This window comes from Lonchura striata, chromosome 5 (genome assembly GCF_046129695.1).
Source record: "Lonchura striata isolate bLonStr1 chromosome 5, bLonStr1.mat, whole genome shotgun sequence".
NCBI classification, from domain to species: domain Eukaryota; kingdom Metazoa; phylum Chordata; class Aves; order Passeriformes; family Estrildidae; genus Lonchura; species Lonchura striata.
In genome coordinates, this window is record NC_134607.1 from 71,363,945 (window position 1) to 71,385,730 (window position 21,786).

The 21,786-nt window shown below is 46.6% G+C and overlaps 1 protein-coding gene across 2 annotated transcripts in view; it reads left to right on the forward strand.

Annotated features, from left to right (window-relative positions):
• The window catches only part of EXOC4 (exocyst complex component 4), a 318,541-nt gene that overhangs the window by 256,537 nt on the left and 40,218 nt on the right, over positions 1-21,786 (forward strand). Inside the window, exons 12-14 of one of the 2 annotated variants that reach the window (XM_077783706.1) lie at positions 619-755; positions 9,565-9,720; positions 14,629-14,807. In XM_077783706.1, coding sequence (XP_077639832.1) covers positions 619-755; positions 9,565-9,720; positions 14,629-14,807 — 472 coding nt within the window. The remainder of the gene's footprint in view (positions 1-618; positions 756-9,564; positions 9,721-14,628; positions 14,808-21,786) is intronic. The other variant, XM_077783707.1, reaches the window with a different exon arrangement.

Genomic DNA, 21,786 nt, shown 5'->3' on the forward strand with positions numbered 1-21,786 from the left:
AAATGGGGATAGAAAAGAGAGGGAAAGGGAAGGGAGACCCTTCATGGTTTCTGAGATTCCAAGTGAAGCCCCTGGGTCCATGAATTTCTTGGAGAGGAGATGGATCCAGTGTCAGGCTGGGAGAGCTGGGAATGTTCCCCTGGAGAAGGGAAGGATCCAGGGAGAGCTTCCAGCACATTCCAGGGCCTGAAGGGGCTCCAGGAGAGCTGCAGAGGGACTGGGGACAAGGGTGGAGGGACAGGACCCAGGGAATGGCTCCCACTGCCAGAGGGCAGCCAGGGATGGGATCTTGGGATCTTAAAACCTCTGACCCCCATGTACAAAACCAAAACCCCCTGTACAGCACTCAAAAATTCTTCCCTCTACTCTGTGACTCCTTCTACTCTAAAATCTAAACTTTGTGACTTCTTGTTCTTCCTGCAAGGTTGGTAACTTATTTCATGGCTCAAACCCAAAATCCCAGCTGTTTCCAGCTGCTGCCAGGGTCTCAAATGCTTCTGACCTTGGCCCGGAACCTCCAAAAATGTCTGAGGGACATTTTGAGTTCCGACAGGAGAGGGCTGAGAGCTGAGCTTCACCGAGCTGCTGCTCACAGCTGGGTCTTTGTCCCCTCCCCAGAGCACGGTGATCGTGGAGAAGACAGTGCAGGACCTGATGGACCTGATGCACGACCTGAGCGCCTACTCGGACCAGTTCCTCAACATGGTGTGCGTGAAGCTGCAGGAGTACAAGGACACCTGCACCCTGGCCTACAGGTACAGCCGGGGGGATGGCTGCTGTCCTGGTTTGAACAGAAGGCAGGAGCCTTCCTTGAAATGGAAAATGTAAACCCCCTCCCTCTGAATTGTTATAATTTTGAAATTTAGGGGCTCTCAGGCAAAGTTATGGGAATAGGAATAACGGATCTTTGCTAGGAAAATTAAAAATACAAATGCAATAGTACAAAACAACCCAGTGCCAGGGTCAGCAATGCCCTGAGCCCCTGTGGGTCAGGGAGATGGCTCAGCCCCATCCCAGGGGGGCTCAGCCCTCCTGCAGTGCCAGCTGTGCTTCTGCTGGAGCAGGATCCTGCACAAGGGGGGAGTTTTCCTCTGGAGCTCCAGGGCTGGGGGAGATGGGCCTGGGCTCCTCTGGGAATGCAGGGGGAAGGAAGCTGCTCCTCTGGGAATGCAGGGGGAAGGAAGCTGCTCCTCTGGGAATGCAGGGGGAAGGAAGCTGCTCCTCTGGGAATGCAGGGGGAAGGAAGCTGCTCCTCTGGGAATGCAGGGGGAAGGAAGCTGCTCCTCTGGGAATGCAGGGGGAAGGAAGCTGCTCCTCTGGGAATGCAGGGGGAAGGAAGCTGCTCCTCTGGGAATGCAGGGGAAGGAAGCTGCTCCTCTGGGAATGCAGGGGGAAGGAAGCTGCTCCTCTGGGAATGCAGGGGGAAGAAAGCTGCTCCTCTGGGAATGCAGGGGGAAGGAAGCTGCTCCTCTGGGAATGCAGGGGAAGGAAGCTGCTCCTCTGGGAATGCAGGGGGCAAAGGCTGCTGTGGGGTTCCCAGGTCAGATTGGATCCAGGTAGGAATGCTTGGCTCCTCCCCTGGGCAGAGCATCTCCCCATGGATGATGGAATTTTCTCAGCCATGCAGGGACACTCAGTGGCCATGGACAGCAGAGATCTCCTGGAGGGAGGATGGGCTGTGGGAGAGATAAAGAAAAAACTGCCCCATGGACAGCAGAGAACTGCCCCATCAGATTGGAATAGAATGCACACCCCCACTTCCAACCTCAGACAGCTCTTCTGCCAGCAGTGCTCAGGAGTGGTCAAGGGTGGTTTCCTTCTGGGGATAAAAAAGCTGGAATAATGGTCAGTGGAATTATGGGGAGTTGTGGTTTCCCATTGGATTTATCCACATCACAGCGTGGTTTAGGGTCTTGAGATGTGGATGGCAGTGGTGGTAGAGCTTAGAAATTACTCCAGTTCTTGCCTTAGTCAGGATGAGACCTTCGAGGACCTGAAGGGACTCCAGGAGAGCTGCAGAGGGACTGGGGACAAGGATGGAGGGACAGGAGCCAGGGAATGGCTCCCACTGCCAGAGGGCAGCCAGGGATGGGAGATTGGGAATGAGGAATTCCTGGCTGGGCTGGGATTGCCAGAGCAGCTGGGGCTGCCCCTGGATCCCTGCAATGTCCAAGGCCAAGTTGGACAGAGCTTGGATCACCCTGGCACAGTGGGAGGTGTCCCTGCCATGGCAGGGGGTAGAAGTGGATGGTCCTTTCCAACCCAAACCATTCCATAATTCCATGATAAAAGATGACCTCAAGCTGGCCACTGAGAGTCATAAGTTTCATCTTTAAAAATAAATTGCTGGTTGTGCCTTTTGCTCTCTGCTAAAGTAATTCAGATTCTTCATTTGAGCATTTGCATTATTTGAATTAATTCCGTTGAGATTTGGGTATTCAGCTCTCGTGGCCATTTAGGAATTTCAGGAGGTGAAATGGCAATAAGTTGCACCAGGTGAGATTTAGATTAAAAATTAGGAAAAATTTCTTCCCTGAAACATTGGGCAAGGTGGAGTCCCTGTCTCCGTGGGGATTTAAAGCCCTGTGGATGTGGCACTCGGTTCATGGGTGGCCTTGGCAGGGCTGGGAATGGTTGGATTCCATCCTGGAAGCCTTTTCCAACCTAAACAATTCCGTGACCACATGGTTCCACACGCTGGGTTTGGTGAAAGTTTCCCAAAACAATTTTGTAAACTGCCAGGGAGTCACCAAATGCTCTGTCCTTGTCCCACTGGCATTTTGGGATGATCCAGCCCTAACATTCCCCACCCAAAGCACAGAAGATCAAGGCAGCACAATCCAACTGGCTGTGGATGTGTTTGGGTTTAAACCCTTCAAATACTTGATTTATCAGAGATTTCCTGGGTAAATATCAATAAATAACTTCTAAGGACATCCCAGTTATTCATCTGTAAAACAGCCCTCCTGGACAGGAAAACCAGGATCATGCCTCATCCCACGGGGATAAGTAATTCCATTAAAAACCACTACAAGATGCTGCAGGAATATGGGCTGGAATAGCTGCTCTACATCATCCCCTCCGTGGCTATTGAGCCTGAAAAAGCCCTTGTGCTTCCTGACCAAGAAATTACTTCCCATTGCCTGAGTTTATTCAGGAAAAACTTCATCCGGTGAATGGGCTCATCATCATCATCATTATTATTATTATAATTAACAATAGCAGTGAGCAGAGGCTAAACTTTGCCTGAACACCCCCGTAAATCAAGAACTGATCTCGTGCCATTGTCCAAAATATTCCTTTTTCACCCAAAACTTCCCTGCCTGGAGCCAGACAATGGATTTGATTTGTTTGGCTGGAACTTGACTGTCCTTCCTTCCTTCCTTCCTTCGCCATTCCTGGCTTTGGCACCTGCTGAGGGCTAATTAGGACAACGCTAATTTGGCCATCTCCTGATTGCAGCGAGAGGGGGGAAAAAAAAAAAAAAAAACAACAGGAAACGCTCTCGTTTTGCTGCTGGCAAAGGACTGAAATAGAAATCCGTGCCCATTCCCGGGAATGCAGGGGAGCGGAGCTTCCATCCGCGGGGAGGTTGTGCCCTCTGCAGGGATCTGGGCTCCACACAGCCCTGCCCTTTGCTCCAGGCTTTGCCCGGAGCTGCTGGCATGGATAAATCCTGCCGTTGGCCAAGTTGGTGGAGTCGGGATTATTTTTACAGCTCCTTAAAATCAGGATGAACTCCTTGGAGATGGGAGTCGATCCCATCCGGCAAAGCCGGCAGAGCGAGGGCGGATCTTGGGGTGGCAAAGAGTGAGAATTTGGGAAGGCAGAGAGGTGTTTTTGTAGGGTTTGTTCCTTCAGGGGGAATGTGAGCATCTTTGGATGAAAAGCATCCAGAGGGAGGCTCCTCCAGGCGGGATTTGATCCGGAGTTTTCTGCGGGAACGGCTCGGGAAGGACGTCAGCACTGGGAAATGCACAGCTGAGATTGTTCATGTCCGAGCTCCCTTTTGGCTCGTGTTTTCCAGGGATTTTAAAAAACAAAAAAAATCAAACCTAAGGGGGCTGGATGGGATTGAACATTCCTATGAATAGCAGCTCTCGTGTGTTAATTGGTGACGAATTTTGGGAGTTCAGCGTAGGTGAGGTGCCTCCAGCAAATCGCATTTTTGCCCAAAATTCCCATTCCAGTTTGTCACCCAAACTGTTTACAAACGTCAGCTCTGATTTCTGACTAATTGATGAGAGGCTGGGGCTGAAAATGCAAATAAAACAGGGAGATGGAGCCCCCAAACCTCCTGCCGTGCTGGCAGCACTTCCCAGTCGTGTCCAACCCCCGTCTCCAGCAGATTTCCAGGAGAGCAGCTCAGCTGCGGAGTTTAAAACCATTTTATGTTAAAAACCTGAGGATAAAACTGTTTTTGTGGGATTTTTGGAGATACTGAGAGGAGAAACCTGCCCAGTTCACAGCTGCTGCCCTTAACACAAGCCCTTCTTTTTAATCCTCTGTCAACACCTTTCTCTGACAAAATTTGCTGCCTCAAATGCAAAAAATTCATCTCTTTCCATGTTTTTCTACATAAATTTGCCAATCTTTACTCATGTCCACGTTGAAGTTGCACGTTTTTATTTCGCTGTCCACTCTAAGCTCTGTCTTCTGTGTCCACCCCCTTCTTCCCCATCCTCATGCTCACCTTGTTCATTTTTGAACCTCTCTGAAGGCTCTGAATCCCGCACCCTAACAAGTCCTTTTACTCTTAAAAAGAGATGGGCCTCACCAAAATGTGGTTCAGAAAGTTCAAAAAGTGATTAAATCCTCTGGAGGTGCTCAGCTCCCTCTTTGGAGGCAGCTTCTGGTGACCAACCTCCTTTGGTTGAACTCTTTCAGCTAAATTTGGGGGGAAAAAAAAAAGAAATAACTGGATCGCTCAAAATGGTGAAGAAAAGAAACCCCGCCTGCTTTCCAGCCAGGCAAAATAAATCCAAACCCCATTTTTATTGAGAAAGAGCAGATTAATTCAGCCAAAATGTGGCAGCCAAACAGGAATTTTTGATTCCCCAGGATATGCTTTTACTAATAATTCTGCTGAGTTTTAGTGGTATCTTCCCCTCCTTGCATGAACTTTTGGGGTTTAAATTGCCTTTTTTTGATTCTTTTTGGGGCAAAGGTGTCCCCTCAGGCTGTGGGTGCCTGGCCCAGCTGCTTTTTTAACCCGTGGCAGCACGAGCTCAGCATGGAAACATCACCTTGGCCGTGGGAAGAGGAAAAAATCATCCAAAAATCCACCTGGCACAAGGCAGAGGAGCCAAATGAGCCCCTGTGGCTTCCAGATGTTTCCTGCTGGAAAGCCACAGCCCCCCCAGCTGTGCCCAGGGATATTCCCATCTTATTTCCCATAAGAGAAATGATTCCTCAGAGTGCAGGATTGGTACCTGGGAAGGTGTGGCACACACCAGGATTTTGGCCACGGCATCAGCAGGCTGGGAATGGGAAAGATTTTGGGAAAGACATATCCAGGACAGCTGTTCCAGACTGATATTTCATATTTTAAGATGTCTGCTCCACAATAGAAGGTTTTTTCCCATCATTTTTCCTCCCTCTGACCTCTGAGGAGGGTGGAGCAGCTGGGTGGGCACCTGGATCCTGCCAAGGTCAGCTCCCTGTGGCAGCAGCAGGAAAAATAACAGAGGAGTTTGGGATTAGGGGAGTGGGGGTGAAAGGAAGAGTTTTGAGCTGCACTAAAAGATGCCACCCCATCCTGGGATAATTCACTCAAGGACACAAATTGGATGGACACTGACTGGAGGTTCAGACGGGGAGGACTGGCTGAGAAGCTGGGAAGGAAATGCGGGAAAAAGGAGTTGGGAAAAGCCAGATGTCCATTGGAGGTCGGGGATGTTCCACCCTCTTCAGCATCTCCTTGATGAGGGGGTGGTTGGGGTGAAACCAGCATCAGTAAAAATCAGGAGGTGTTGGAGCCCTGGGAAAGGGTGGGGATGTAATTCCAAGGGATCCAGGCAGTGCTGGGGCTGTTCCATGGATTCTTTGGAGCTCGCTGGTTTCAGTGGATCCATGGATCTTGTCCAGAGAAGCCTCCCCTGGATCTCTGGAAGTGTCCAAGGCCGGGTTGGATGGGGCTGGAGCAGCCTGGGACAGTGGGAGGTGTCCCTGCCATGGCAGGGGTGGCACTGGATGGGCTTTAAGGTTCCTTCCTGTGGGAATGCAGAGCTTCTCTCTGGCTGCCCTGGGACCCTGGCAGGGGTCAGGAACCCCCTGGACAGAGCCCCCAGAGACACTGTCTGTGATCTCTGTCCATGGAAAAGAGTTTTCAGTCTTACAGGATCAATTACCAGCTCTGAGGGTTTGATATCAGTAATAATTAAGTGTGGCATGGGTGCAAAAGTAAAATTTTAGGATTCTAGATTGGGAGTCCAAAGGGGACAAGATGGAGGAAATTGGGTGTGTCTTGTCCTTTTTCTCCTTCTTCATGCCCTCCATGTCTCACTGTGGTGTTGGCATTTTTCTGTTGGTTCAGGCTGGGGACACACTGTCCAACGTAGGTGACAGATATTGGCACGTTCTTGTAAATGCAGCCCAGGGAGTTTCTGGTATTGAATGTTTGTCACATCCCACTGAGGGCAGAGCCCCACACGCTGCCCTGCAGGACAGAGCTGGGCAGGGCAGCAGAACATGTGAGAGAGAAACAGAATAAACAACCTTGGAACCAGCACAGACAGTTTATAACTTCTTCTTTGGCAGCAGAGCTAAAAAACAGAAACTTTCTACAATTTTGGAATCATCAACACCTCAGATTCTGACACCTTCCCACCCAAACCATTCCAGAATTCCATGGATCCCCACCAAAAGGTGAGGAGTGCAGGAATGGTGGATTAGGCTCTTGGAAAACTCCGACCCTGGCAAAGCAAAGGCAGCAGGTTGGGTTTGCAGCTTGTCAGAGCACCCCAACATCCTGCCCCGTCCCCTCCCCAGCACTGACTCCATGAACAATTGGGATTTTGAGGATAATAAGGATCACAAAGCAGAGAGGTGGCTCTGTGTGTGTCCACCAGGACACTCCCAACGATGCCTTGGAGTCGTGGGTGGCTGAAGGGCCACGATAAGGCTGGAAATAATTGAGGAGAGCAAACAGTGGATGTGGAGAGAGCTGAGCTGAGAGGGGAAATAACGGGGAGTAATGGGATGAAATGGAGGAAAATAAAACACGAGCTCGGTATCAGGAGTTTTTTTATCCACGAGCTGGATTTGTTCAAGTGTGAAATAGACTCCCAAGGGAAGGAGAGTATTACTGCAGTCTATTAAATGTGCAGAGGACAAAGCCCTGGCTGCTGTGTTCCCTGGAACAGTTGTCTTGCCTTGGCACAGCAATGCCCAGATATCATCAAATCCCCTTTTTCCATCCCAGATGTCAGAGCTGCTGGTGGAGCTCTTTCATCCCCCCTCAGTTTTCACCAGGGTGAAAAATAAAAGATTTTTTTAGAATTTTTTTAGAATTTTTTTTTTCCCTCGGAGTGGAAAAACACCGACTCCCTCCCAGCAGCAGAAGGCCGAAGGGGAGCGTTGACGCCGAGGTCTTGTGTGGCTGGAAACAAAGCTCAGCCTTTTGTGTGCGACAGATTGAACGTGAAACTCGGAAGGGAAGGGAAATTCGTTTGTAAGTGCATGTGACAAATTGGTTCTCACAGATCCTGCGTGGCTCCTGAGCTGAGCTTGTTTTCCTGGGGATGGGGACAGGGTGGGATGAGGAATGAGCTGTTCAGTTCAGGATGGATCCGAGCTGGCTCCCGTCTCGGTGTTGCCGTTTTCCTTTGCAGATGCTCAGGGTGTTGTTTTTATTCCTGTTTATTCCCCAAATCAGCACCTCAGTGCTGCCAACGCCTCATCTCTGCCCCAGCATTCCAGCCTGGATCAGGGAGAGTGTGGCCGGAATGGCCCTGCCAGGGCCCTGGCAGGGGGAGCTGGGCTGTGGGAGGGTCTCCGATGCCTCAGTCCACTCCAGCCTGGAGCCAGGCTGGAAGAGCTGGGAATGTTCCCCTGGAGAAGGGAAGGATCCAGGGAGAGCTTCCAGCACATTCCAGGGCCTGGAGGGGCTCCAGGAGAGCTGCAGAGGGACTGGGGACAAGGATGGAGGGACAGGACCCAGGGAATGGCTCCCACTGCCAGAGGGCAGCCAGGGATGGGATCTTGGGAATGAGGAATTCCTGGCTGGGCTGGGATTGCCAGAGCAGCTGGGGCTGCCCCTGGATCCCTGCAATGTCCCAGGAAGGACTGGAGTACCCTGAGATCATGGCAGGTGGCCCTGGAATGAGCTTGGAGGTCCCTTCCCACCCAAACTGGTCCAGGATTCTGGGATTTGGGACACTCAGGATCCATCCTGTGGAATTTTTATGGAAAATGGGGATAGAAAAGAGAGGGAAAGGGAAGGGAGATCCTTCATGGCTTCCTGAGATTCCAAGTGAAGCCCCTGGGTCCATGAATTTCTTGGAGAGGAGATGGATCCAGTGTCAGGCTGGGAGAGCTGGGAATGTTCCCCTGGAGAAGGGAAGGATCCAGGGAGAGCTTCCAGCACATTCCAGGCCCTGAAGGGGCTCCAGGAGAGCTGAAATTTGGGAAAAGCCTGGAGGGACAGGACCCAGGGAATGGCTCCCACTGCCAGAGGGCAGCCAGGGATGGGATCTTGGGAATGAGGAATTCCTGGCTGGGCTGGGATTGCCAGAGCAGCTGGGGCTGCCCCTGGATCCTGGAATGTCCAAGGAAAGGTTGGACACTGGGGCTGGAGCAGCCTGGGACAGTGGGAGGTGTCCCTGCCATGGCAGGAAGTGGAAATGAGAATCTTTAAGGTCCTGGATTGGCTCCTCCAAATGCAGCATCCCCTTTGTCTCCTGAAATTCCCAGTCAGGAATTCAGATCAGTTGCCCTGCCAAAAACACCAAACAGGAAAATTCTTCCCAATTGGAACCCGATGCGGTCCCTGACTCAGTTTCTCTCACAGGATTTAGCTGGAATCTCCTTCAGGAGATGCTTTGGATGACTTGGAAAGAAGATCCTGGACCCTTCCTTCCCCTTCCTTGCTTCAGCCCTGGTCCCTGGGCTGGGCCAGCTGTGAGGGCAGCTGGTGGCTTCCATCCAGATGTTCTGGGCTTGTCCCACCTGGCAGTGACCCCACCATGGGCAGAGGCTGCTGAGCTCTGCCGACGTTCCAGAGGAAAACCATGGAGACACCAGTGCAGGGTGACCTCCTCCAGCTGGGTGCCAAGCTGAATTCTCAGGGTTGGAGGATTTAGGAAAATGGCTCTTTTTCCCTTAAAAGCTGTCTCAAAATCCATCAGGAGTTGTGTGTGTAAGGGAATTTCTTGCCTTGTCCACGTGCCTTGCTGTCCCCTCCATGTGTGGGATTCCTCTCTGCATCCTTTCCTCACTGCTCAATCCCCATTTGTGTGATATAAATAAGACAGAATGAGATGAAATGAGATGAAGTGAAAGGAAAAGTGGCCCTAAAAGCAGGATTGGCTCCTCGCTGAGGCGTTGCTGCTGCTTTCCCTGCAGGACCATCGTGCAGTCGGACGAGAAGCTGGTGATCAGCGCGTCCTGGGCCAAGGACGACGACATCAGCCGGCTCCTGAAATCCCTGCCCAACTGGAGCAGCATGGCCCAGCCCAAGCAGCTGAGGCCCAAGAGGGACGACGAGGAGGATTTCATAAGGTAAAACCACCGTGGCAAGGTGTGAAAGGGTTTCAGGGAGAGCAGCAGCAAAAAGCGGGAACAAATTTACCGTGGTTTCGGAGATGGCGTGTCCACAGGTGTGAGGAGAATCATGGAATCATTTGGGAATTGGGAAAGACTTCGGAGAGCATAGAGTCCAACCATTCCCAGCTCTGCCAAGGCCACCACTGACCAGGTCCCCAAGTGCCACATCCACAGGGCTTTAAATCCCTCCAGGGCTGGGGACTCCACCCCTGCCCTGGGTGGCTTTTTGGGGGAAGAAATCTTCCCCATTTCTAACCTCAGCCTCTCCTCTTTCTGCTCGCTCCGTTGTTCAGACCAAGCCATTTGGAGAGTTGTCTTTGTGATCCAAGTCAGGGAAGTGCCTGGGACTGGGGAAGGAAAGGATTGTTTGGAATCCAGGGAAATCCTGCCCTGCTGGTTGGTGCTGCTCTGGTCACCCACGGGATGAAGGGAGCAGCATTTTCTGACTTAAAGGAGATGCCAGCTGGTTGTACTGGGCAGGAATTCCCAAAATCAGTGCTGTCAAAGGAATCTTTCATTTGAGCCATTACCGTGGTGGAGTTTCCCCCTCCATCCCAACTCCAGGAACTAACCCAGGGGAGCAAATGAAAAATTCCAATATTTCCAGCAGGAATTCTTTTGGGGACAACTCTCTGTGCCCAAACCAGGTTGTTCCTGCCTTTCGTGGCAGTGAGAGCCTGGAAGGAGGCAAATTCCCTTCTCCTGCTTGCTGGGAATGGCTCAGCCCCTGTGAAGTTCCAAAGCCTGCACATCCCCATCCCTGTTCATCGCTCCCTTGATTGCCACTGGGCTGTAAAACTGGAGGAGGAGAAACTGTTGAAAATAACAAAGTCTAATTCGCCCAGATTGTCGTTTTCCTCCTTCCCTGCCTGGAATCCCCGTGCCAGGGAGGATGCAGCCTGGAGAGGATGGGATCTGTGGGGTCACAGACGGGATTTAAAACGTCCCCAGCGGAGCAGGGGGAGGCTGCAGAGCCCCCGAGGTCTCTGTGCAGTCCCCGAGTTGAATTCCACGGGTTCGTGAATTCTGCTTTCACGTTGATCCTTCATTCCCTCACCTGGGAAGCCTCTCCTGCCTCTCCCTGGGATTCCTGATCCATCAGTGTGGGATAGCAAAGCTCCAATGGGCTCTGCTGGCCGAGTAGAAATTCCTGGCCAGGCAAAAAGGACGGCCTGATGCTGAAAGAACCAACCTTTTCATCTTAATATGCATTTTATTCCATTTATTCCATTCTCCTGGCCATTCACTGAAGCATTTTGTGGATCAGAGGAGCTCCAATGGCAAGCCTTTAGGAAAAGCCTGTGAACTCATCCACACTGAATTTCCTGGGAAAAGCTCCTGTGCCGTGGCTTTTTTTTTTTTTCCAGCCCAGGATTGAGCACAAAGATCTTTCCTCAGCATCTTGTTTGCACAGAGCATCATCTGCCAAGCCCCAGTTCCTCCCAGCGCCCTGCGAACGCTCCCGTGGCATTAATTGAAATCCTCATAATTGGTCTGGGCCAGATTTAGCTTGGAAACTTCCTCCAGGACGAGTGGTGGTTGAACAGATCCCTCCTGAAAGCTTCAAAATCAAATTAATTGCTTTTTTGTCATCCCCTCCCCATTGAAGGAGCCTTTGCTGCTAAATCAAAGGAGCGTGATTTGATTTCTTCGCTGCTGCTGCTTTCTCTTGGCACTGCTGATAAATTGGGAATAATTCTGCCTGGACACTGCCGTGGAGCCAAAGGGAAGCAGGTCCCGTGGAATCCTTGGGCAGCAGAGGATGGGAGAGCTCATCTCATGATCATTTAACTCCAAGATATTTAAAATTTCAGTGTTTGCTGCTCATGGGCCTTAATTCGTGGCTGGCTGGGCAGGGCCACCACATCCCTTCCTGGAAAAGAAGGTTCAAGCCTGATAAAGAAGGTTTAAGCCTGATAAAATTTGGGAAAATGTTCATTTTTTTTTTTTTTTGGGATGTGGAACTACTCAGCAGCATCCCTTTGTGAATATTGATAAATCAAACAAATCCAAAGTTCAGCAGCAGTTTTTGTCCCGTGGCAGCAAAAAGAGATCCACACCCAGCTTTGCTTCCCTCCCCGACCTCCCTGCAACTCATTTGTTTAATTAAAAAGAATAAAAACAAAAAAATATTTAAAAAAAAAAAATTCATCTCTGCCTGTGGACAGAGATTGGTTTTGTTGTCTTAACCCCTCGCTGCCTCAGAGCTTGGCTTTGGTTTATTATTTAAGATTTTTTCGGTTTGAAAGTTTTCTAATGAATGTGCTGATGAGGGGGGTGGGCTTTAGTGCTGGTTAATTATTAGTGCTGGTTAATTATTAGTGCTGGTTAATTATTAGTGTACTTATTTCATGTTGTGAGGTAGGATTAGGAGAAAGGTAAAGTTTGGAACGTTGAAAAGGGTATAAAGAAAATTGTATTAAAAGTGAGAATCAAAAGAAATTCGATTTCTTCCCATTCCAAACCACAACAGTGAGGGGAGGAAGGCAAAGGCCAGCCTCTGCTGCTGGAATTACTAATATTGTTAAAAAAATCAAAAATCAGTGTTAAAAAATATTAGTCATAATACCAATATCATTAACTTTCATATCTTGATCCCATTTAACAACACAAAGTAGTTTTTAACAATATTTGTAATATTGCTAAAAATATTGTTTAAAATATTTTAACAATATTACTAATACAGTTAAAAATTTAAATCAGCTTTTAAAAATATTACTAATAATACCAATATCATTAAATTTCATATCTTTATACCATTAACAACACATAATATTTTTTAACAAAATTACTAATATTGTTTAAAATATGGTTTAAAATATTTTAAAACAATATTACTAATATTGTTTAAAAAATTAAAAATCAGTTTTAAAAATATTAGTAGTAATACCATGTATCATTAACTTTCATATCTTGTTACCATTTACCAACACAAAATATTTTTTAACAAAATTACTAATATTGTTTAAAATATGGTTTAAAATATTTTTAAATAATATTACTAATATTGTTAAAAAAATTAAAAATCCGTTTTAAAAATATTAGTAATAATACCATATATCATTAACTTTTATATCTTGATACCATTTAAAATATTTTTTTAAAAATTACTAATATTGTTTAAAATATTTTTAACAATATTACTAATATTGCTTAAAATGTTTCTTAACGGTATTACTAATACTGTTAAAAATTTAAATCAGCTTTTAAAAATATTAGTAATAATCCCAATACTATTAACTTTCATATCTTTATACCACCTAACAACACATAATATTTTTAACAAAATTACTAATATTGTTTAAAATATGGTCTTAAATATTTTTAACAATATTACTAATATTGTTTAAAAAAATTCAAAATCAGTTAAAAAATTATTAGTAATAATACCATATATCATTAACTTTCATATCTTTATACCACTTAACAACACGTCATATTTTTTAACAATATTGTTTAAAATTTTTTTAAACAATATTACTAATATTGTTTAAAAAATTTCAAAGTCAGTTAAAAAATTATTAGTAATAATACCAATATATCATTAACTTTCCTATCTTTCATACCACTTAACAACACAAAACTAACCAATATTTTATTTCTCCTACGCGAGCACACTCTCCACTTCCAATATTCCTATCTAACAAAATTACTAATATTGTTTAAAATATTTTTAACAATATTACTAATATTGTTTAAAAAATTTCAAAATCAGCGTTAAAAATATTAGTAATAATATCAATATATCATTAACTTTCCTATCTTTTATACCATTTAACAACACAAAGCTAACCAATATTTTATTTCTCCTACGCGAGCACACTCTCCGCTTCCCATATTCCTATCTGACAAAATTACTAATATTGTTTAAAATATTTTTAACAACATTACTAATATTGTTTAAAAAATTTCAAAATCAGTTAAAAGATTATTCCTAATAATACCATATATCATTAACTTTCATATCTTGATGCCATTTAACGACACAAAGTATTTTTTAACAATATTACTGTTTAAAATATTTTTAACAATATTACTAATATCATTTAAGGAATTAAAAATCAGCTTAAAAAATATTAGTAATAATACCATATATCATTAACTTTCCTATCTTTTATACCACCTAACAACACAAAGCTAACCAATATTTTATTTCTCCTACGCAAACACACTCTCCGCGTCCAATATTCCTATCTGACAAAATTACTAATATTGTTTAAAATATTTTTAACAATATTACTAATATCATTTAAAGAATTAAAAATCAGTAAAATTATTAGTAATAATACCAATATATCATTAACTTTCCTATCTTTTATACCACTTAACAACACAAAGCTAACCAATGTTTTATTTCTCCTACGCGGACACACTCTCCTCTTCCAATGTTAAAACAGAAATGTACAAACACGCTCTCCGCTTCCAAAAATTAAAAATCAGCTTTAAAAATATTAGTAATAATACCATATATCATTAACTTTCCTATCTTTTATACCGTTTAACAACACAAAACTAACCAATATTTTATTTCTCCTACATGAGCACACTCTCCTTCCTCTTCCAATGTTAAAACAGAAATGTACAAACACTCTCTCCGCTTCCAAAAATTAAAAATCAGCTTTAAAAATATTAGTAATAATACCATATATCATTAACTTTCCTATCTTTTATACCATTTAACAACACAAAACTAACCAATGTTTTATTTCTCCTACGTGAACACACTCTCCGCTTCCCATATTCCTAACGGAAACGGATCTACACCATATCCCTAATATTATTTTAAATATACAGAAAATCCTGATTTTTCTCTCCTTTATTCCACATTCCTCAGACGAGGAGGGTTCTGCTTTTTTATTCCAGGGCTGCTTTCGGGAAAGAATCCGAGGTCCTGATCGGCAATTTGGGCGACAAGCTGATCCCTCCTCAGGAGATCCTGCGCGACGTCGGTGACCTGCGAGCCTTGGCCAACCTGCAGGAGAGCCTCGAGTGGCTGGCGGGACGCGCCCGCGCGGCTTTGGGTGGCCTGGCGGCACCCCAGGGTGAGCAGCACCCATGGGAAACCCTGCCCGGCACTGGGAGAGGGTGGGGAGGTCGTTCCCAGGGGGGTGGGAATGCAGCTTCCCTCTGGAAGGTCTGGGATCTTGGCAGGGATCAGGAAACCATGGGCAGAGATCACAGACAGTGTCTCTCTGCAGAGCCCCCAGAGACACTGGCTGTGATCTCTGTCCATGGAAAAGACTTTCCAATCTCACAGCATCAATTACCACCTCTGAGTGTTTGATATCAGTAATCAATAAGCGTGGCACGGGTGCAAAAGTAAAATTTTAGGATTCTAGATTAGAGGACAAGCTGGATGAAATTTGGTGTGTCTTGTCCTTTTTCTCCTTCTTCATGCCCTCCATGTCTCACTGTGGTGTTGGCATTTTTCTGTTGGTTCAGGCTGGGGACACACTGTCCAACATAGGTGACAGATATTGGCACGATCTTGTCAATCCTGCCCAGGGAGTTTCTGTTATTTAATGTTTGTAGCAGAATCCTGAGGGAAGGGGTCCGGGACTGGGGGCAGCTGAGCTCTCCTGGGAGTTGAAAATCAGCTCAGATTTTTATTTTATTTTTTTCTGGGCAATCATGAGGGAAATTTGCTGGTGCTGAACAAAGTCACAGTGCTTTATGTCTGTTAAATATTCTTGTCAGCAGAGCCTCTCTGGGTGACTGAAATCCTTCCTGTGGTTCTGCCTCTGCTCTAGAGCAGGACTTTAAACCCCTCACTCAGCTTTCCATGGATCAGATCCTTTGGATCCAGAAGGAAAATGAAGGTTATACAACCAGTTAACATTTAAAACCCAAATTACTCCAGGTAGTTTTAATATTCCTGTAACCCAGACTTTGACTCATCAGTAACCGGGTGACAACACTTGCTCTTTTCTAGCGTTTTTTGTTATTAAACAAATAACAAAATTAAACAAAGCCCGGTGGGAAACGCTATCAAAACCCAGTAGACAAATATTTCTTTTATTTGTCTATTTATTTACTAGGAGAGTTCTTGGGGCTGAGGATTTGTGTTCTAACAGTCAGAGCTGTTAAAAGAAAACATCATTTATAATTTGAGGTCTGGTTGAAACTCAGGTTTTTTAATAAATCAATATTTTCCAGACATTAAAGGGCACGAGCATGACTTTCAGGCCTCGGAGAGGACGTTCCACGCAGTGGTGAATAAACATAAAAGCACAAAGTGTAATATTTCACTTGGCAGCGTCCTCCTGACAATAAAAATTCATCTTCCTTTGTAATAACTTCATCCTAAAACGTCTGTACACAAATCCAGGAGTGTCTGGAACAAAGGGAAGAAGGGGCAGTGGTAGGAAATGACAGAGGCTGGCCTGACCTCCTGCTTATAAATGAAATTTTCATCCTTTGTTCCTCTTTTTTGCCCCAACAACTTGAGATTCAGTGCTGACCCAAGTGTTCAGTGACCTGAATTTTTGGTGCAATGCCAGAAATTCCCTAATCCCAACAAGCCCACGTGCAGGTGGTGGCCCTGGGGGAAGGCAGCGGGTTTTCCAGCAAAGCTTCCTTGGATGCAGACAGATAATAAATATATTTTGTGATATCTTTTTTTATATTTTAATATCTTTTATATTTGTAATGTTTTTATTTTATAATAACTATGCTTTATAAAATTATAAATAGTAAATTCCCTCAGGCACAGCTCTGAACACCCAGAAAGCACAAGGTGAAGCTGGACAAGTCTGATTTTGGGAAACCCCAAAAAGAGGCGTGACCTGCTGGTGGCTTTGGGGTGAGGCTGTCAAAGGCCCCTTCCCAGAGATAAAAATTCAATAATCTTTGGCTGTGGACGTGCCACAATTATCCCTCATTTAAAGCCAGCCTTGCTAATGGAGAGTTTTATCAGGCTGGGCAGTCTCTGCACTGTTCATTATTTGGTGTTTGCTGAGCTGATGGTTCTTCCATGGCTCTGCCCTTATCTGCTCCCCTTCAGAATTGGATTTTTTATTTCCAAACCAGTCAAATATGACACAGTAATTCCCTTCTGCTCTTGTCTTTTGAGGGAATACAAACTCCTTTTTAACAATAACCATTTCAGGATTAAAACTGCTGGGAGAAGGTGAATTTGCTGAGGAAGTTGAGTCACTTTTAAAGGGGTTTTATAGGAAAATGGAAGTTGGGTTTCCTCTCCTCATCTTCTGTGCTGCAGACAGAACACAACCTCAGCGTTTTCCTTCGTGGGGCTTCAGTCTCCCGAGGTTCCCTGAACATTTTAGAGGAATTATTATGAACCACGAAGGAGTTGGGACAATCTTTTTAAGGATTTTTAACATTTTTAAGGCCATTGCTAGTTTGTAGGGGGGAGGATGAGAGATGAGCTGTTGGCTTCTGGAGTTGGAGCTGCCCTGTAAATTCAGCTGCTCTTGGCACCTCGGGGCTTGAGGCTGTTGTGACCTCCAGGGAATGGCTGAGAGGCTTCAGCTCGGAGCTGGGAACTGCTCTGGCATGGAATCAAATGGGATTGGGTGGGAAGGGACCTGAAATCCCACCCAGTATCCAGGGACACCCCCCACTGTCCCAGGCTGCTCCAGCCCCAGTGTCCAGCCTTTCCTTGGACATTCCAGGATCCAGGGGCAGCCCCAGCTGCTCTGGCAATCCCAGCCCAGCCAGGAATTCCTCATTCCCAAATCCCATCCCTGGCTGCCCTCTGGCAGTGGGAGCCATTCCCTGGGTCCTGTCCCTCCATCCTTGTCCCCAGTCCCTCTGCAGCTTTCCTGGAGCCCCTGGAATGTGCTGGAAGCTCTCCCTGGATCCTTCCCTTCTCCAGGGGAACATTCCCAGCTCTCCCAGCCTGACATTGGATCCATCTCTACTCCAAGAAATTCATGGACCCAGGGGCTTCGCTTGGAATCTCAGGAAGCCATGAAGGGTCTCCCTTCCCTTTTCCTCTCTTTTCTATCCCCATTTTCCATAAAAATCCCTCGGGATGGATCCTGAGTGTCCCAAATCCCAGAATCCTGGACCAGTTTGGGTGGGAAGGGACCTCAAAGCTCATTCCAGGGACACCTGCCATGATCTCAGGGTGCTCCAGTCCTTCCTGGGACATTGCAGGGATCCAGGGGCAGCCCCAGCTGCTCTGGCAATCCCAGCCCAGCCAGGAATTCCTCATTCCCAAGATCCCATCCATGGCTCTCAAATTCCCTAAATTCCAAGGGGCTGTGGAGGATGTTTTCCCCTTTTTCCTCTGCAGATGGGCAGCGCTTCCCCCACATTCCCATTTTGAGTGAGCTACGACTTCGATCCAAAGCAGGGGAGGGAAAAAAATGAGGTTTTCTACAGCTTTTAACCAAAATCCTGCATTTCTCTGCCACTGCCTGGCTTTAGTAAGGACAACACCGAGCATTTGCATCTCATTTTCCAGCCACAGATCTCAAAATGCTTTTCCAAGCTCAGTGAGGGCCATTAGAGCATCCTGGGCCACTTTATCCCGGGAGGATCATCAGCCTCCCCTTTGCTTCCCTGAGCCTGGGATGGGCTTTGATGGCTGAGAGGAGCATCCTGCCCCACTCCAGGAATGATGGCTGGAAAATGGACAGTGAGCTGTCATTTAAAAGTCACTTTCAGGCCCCTCCAGAGTGGTGCCCGAGGGGTTTCATATCTTTATACGGTTTTTTTTTTAACAAAAAATGCTGGGAATTTGGACAATGGAAATCAGGCCCGGTGTGCAGGGGAAATTGCTGCCTTTCATTTGGCAGCCAGGCCACCCAGCAGTGCTGAGCTCAGGCAGGGCTTTGTGTTTAACCCCCTAATGAACTGAATTCAGCTCTTAAATGGGGCTCGATTTCTCTCGAGCTGCAGCTGGTTTTATTTTATTTTTTTTTTTCCCCATCACTGAACTTGTAGCACATCTTGCTGTATTGATTGCTCATGGAGACTTTTTTTTTTTTTTTAAAGATATATTAATAGAAAACCTTATTTGAAAGCCAGATTAAAGATGATCAACACGAGCCTGCCCTGGGGCAGAGGAAGGCCTTGGTGAATGCTGGGGCTTTGTTATTGCAACAAAAGTAAATTTCTGTCTAAACCAGAAAAAGCTGCACGTTTCCACCAAATGCAAACCATCTGCCATTAAATTAACAAGGTAAACCTTGAGTGCTTCGATTATTTGGTGAATATCTGCTGCTCCAATACGACTTAATCTAAATGACAGCTTTTTATTTAAGCTTCATAAATAGCCTTATTTTCCAATATTTTTTCCTTTCCCACTGCCTGAGCAGTTGGGGCACTTCTGGAAGAGCACAAATCCTGGCCAGCTTCCCTTCCCAGGTGCTCTGAACCTCCTTTTTGTGAGGATGGGCCTGCCCTGGGTGCAGGAATTAACCTGGCCTGGGAGCTGCTGGTGGTGGACAAAGTCACTCAGATCCTGTTAGTTCTGAGGAGAAGCAGAGGAAAATAAAGAAGGAAAAGAAGGAAAAGCACTTTTTAGGCATTTTATGTGCTTGGCCGTGGTTCGTGCCCTCAGATCTTTTAGTCCATCCCACAGCTCAGCTTGTTCCCGCTCTGGAACGCTCAGAGATTCCCAATATTCTCCACAAACATTGGGAATCTCTGAGTCTCTCCAAACCTGTGCCCAGGTTTGGCTTCTCCAAACTCCCTCAGCGAGCTTGGGGTGGTGTTTAATGAAGGAATGAGGTCCCTGCCTGGTCTCCTGGGTTTCCCAGGTGGGAATGTCCTTGAGCAAGGACAGGGAGTGAAATGGGCTCTGTCACACCCAAACCAAGCCAGGGCTGATCAGCTGCTAATTAATCACCATTTATAGCTTGGATAGAACTACAGATGTACTCGGACTTAGCAAAGCTGCTGCAAACAGCTGGGAGAGCTCAGAGCCCTGGCAGGGCCTGGAGGGGCTCCAGGAGAGCTGGAGAGGGACTGGGGACAAGGATGGAGGGACAGGACACAGGGAATGGCTCCCACTGCCAGGGGGTGATGCCTTGAGAAGGATGACCTAGAGCAGAGCTAAAGAATAAATCAGGGATTTATTAAAGGATCTCCTCCATGGATCCACCTTGGGCAGCAGCAGAGCCCAGCCAGGGCTGCACCCAAATGAACCAAAATGGTCCCAAAATGAACCCAAATGAACCAAAATGGCCCCAAAATGAACCCAAATGAACCAAAATGGCCCCAAAATGAACCCAAATGAACCAAAATGGTCCCAAAATGAACTCAGAATGACCCAAAATGGTCCCAAAATGCACGAGCGCTCCCGGGGCTCTCCCTGGGATCAGTTCTGCTCCATTGGCACCTTGGAGTTCATTCCCATTCCAGCTCCAGCCCATCAGTCCCACCCTGCTTGTTTTTCTCTCTCCAGCCCACGGTGTTTGTGCTCCTGGGCTGAGGTTTGGATCATTTGTCCTTGGTGCCCAGCTGGAGCAGGAATTGTTTTGTGTCCCTGCTCTGTGCACAGAGCTCACCATCCCATCATGAGAAGCCCAGACCCTCACACCAAACCAGCTCAGAATCTGAAAATATAAAAGCTAAACCCTGAAGCATCCAGGGCAGCAATGGATGGGATATTGGGAAGGAATTCCTGGTTGGGAGGGTGGGGCTGGAATGGGATTGCCAGAGCAGCTGGGGCTGCCCCTGGATCCCTGGAATGTCCAAGGAAATGTTGGACCCTGGGGCTGGAGCAGCCTGGGACAGTGGGAGGTGTCCCTGCCATGGGGTTGGAACTGGATGGGATTTAAGGTCCCCTTCCAACCCAAACCATTCCAGGATTCTGCAGCCAAGGGCTGAGCAGAGCAATCCAGGCAGAGGACAAGAGCCCAGCTGCGTGTCCCTCTTGGCTGAGTTGACTTTTGGAGGACTAAAACCATGGGAAAAGTTGGCATAGCAAACTGTTAAAACACCTTCAAGACCAGCAGGGACCTGCTGACTTCACAGAGATAAAATTCCTGGTTTGATTTAACTGAGCATGAGGAGGTTGTTTTGTTCTATTTTAGAATTTCGGCACGAAATTTCATCACTTATAAATAGTCCTCAGTCACCTAAAATCTGTTTTCCCATCAAAGTGATCTCCTGGTGCCTTCCAGAGATTTTTTTTTTTCCCTCTGGAATGTCTGCAGCGAAGCTTTTCCCATGGATCCCCAGCCTCAGCGCTTTCCATGAAATATTTAATGGGATGAGGAAATCAGCCGCTGTTTCCCTGGCCTGGCTGCTCATTTCTGGGTTGTTGTGGGAGACAGCACCGGGAATCCGTGCCGGGATCCATCCGTGGGCTCAGCACTTAACTCACCATCACCATTACGCTAATTACCCTCATTATGTCCTTCCTTCCTCCCACCCACCAGCCTGAGGGGCAGGGCAATGTCATGGAAATAAGTGCCCCAATTAGCAAAGCTTTCCAATCCGTTTGACAGGATCCCGCCTGAGTAACACCAGGAAATTTGGGATTTGTGGGAATGGCTCCAAGGCATGAAGTCAAAAACACCCGTGGCTTCTATTTTAGCCCATGGAAAACACTGCCAATTTTGCGTGAGGAATGGCAAGCCACAAGGCTTTCAGTAGTGTGATGGTTGAGTTAACACAGGGTGGAAAAGTAGAATTTTGGGGGTTTTAGAATGTGGTTCAGGGGGGTACAGGATGGAGGGATTTGGGTGTGTCCTGACCTTCTTTTTCTTTGTCTTGTCCTCCGTGTCTTGGTGTGGTGGTGACACTTTTCTGTTGGTTTAAGGTAGAGATTCACTATCTGACATAGATGATAGGAATTGGTAATAAATTGTAAACATATACACGTAACTTTTGATATAAAAGGAAAACACCGCCCCAGAGGGCAGAGCAGAATGTTATGGTGGACTTGCTAGGCTGAGCTGGGCAGGTCGGAGAAAGAATGTTTAGATAAGGAGAAATAAACAACCTTGACAACGCAACTGGATGTGTTCCAGAAGAGATAACGGGACTGAGATGGGATGAACTCCTGTTATCACTCCTGGAGAAAATGATTGGCAAAATTTG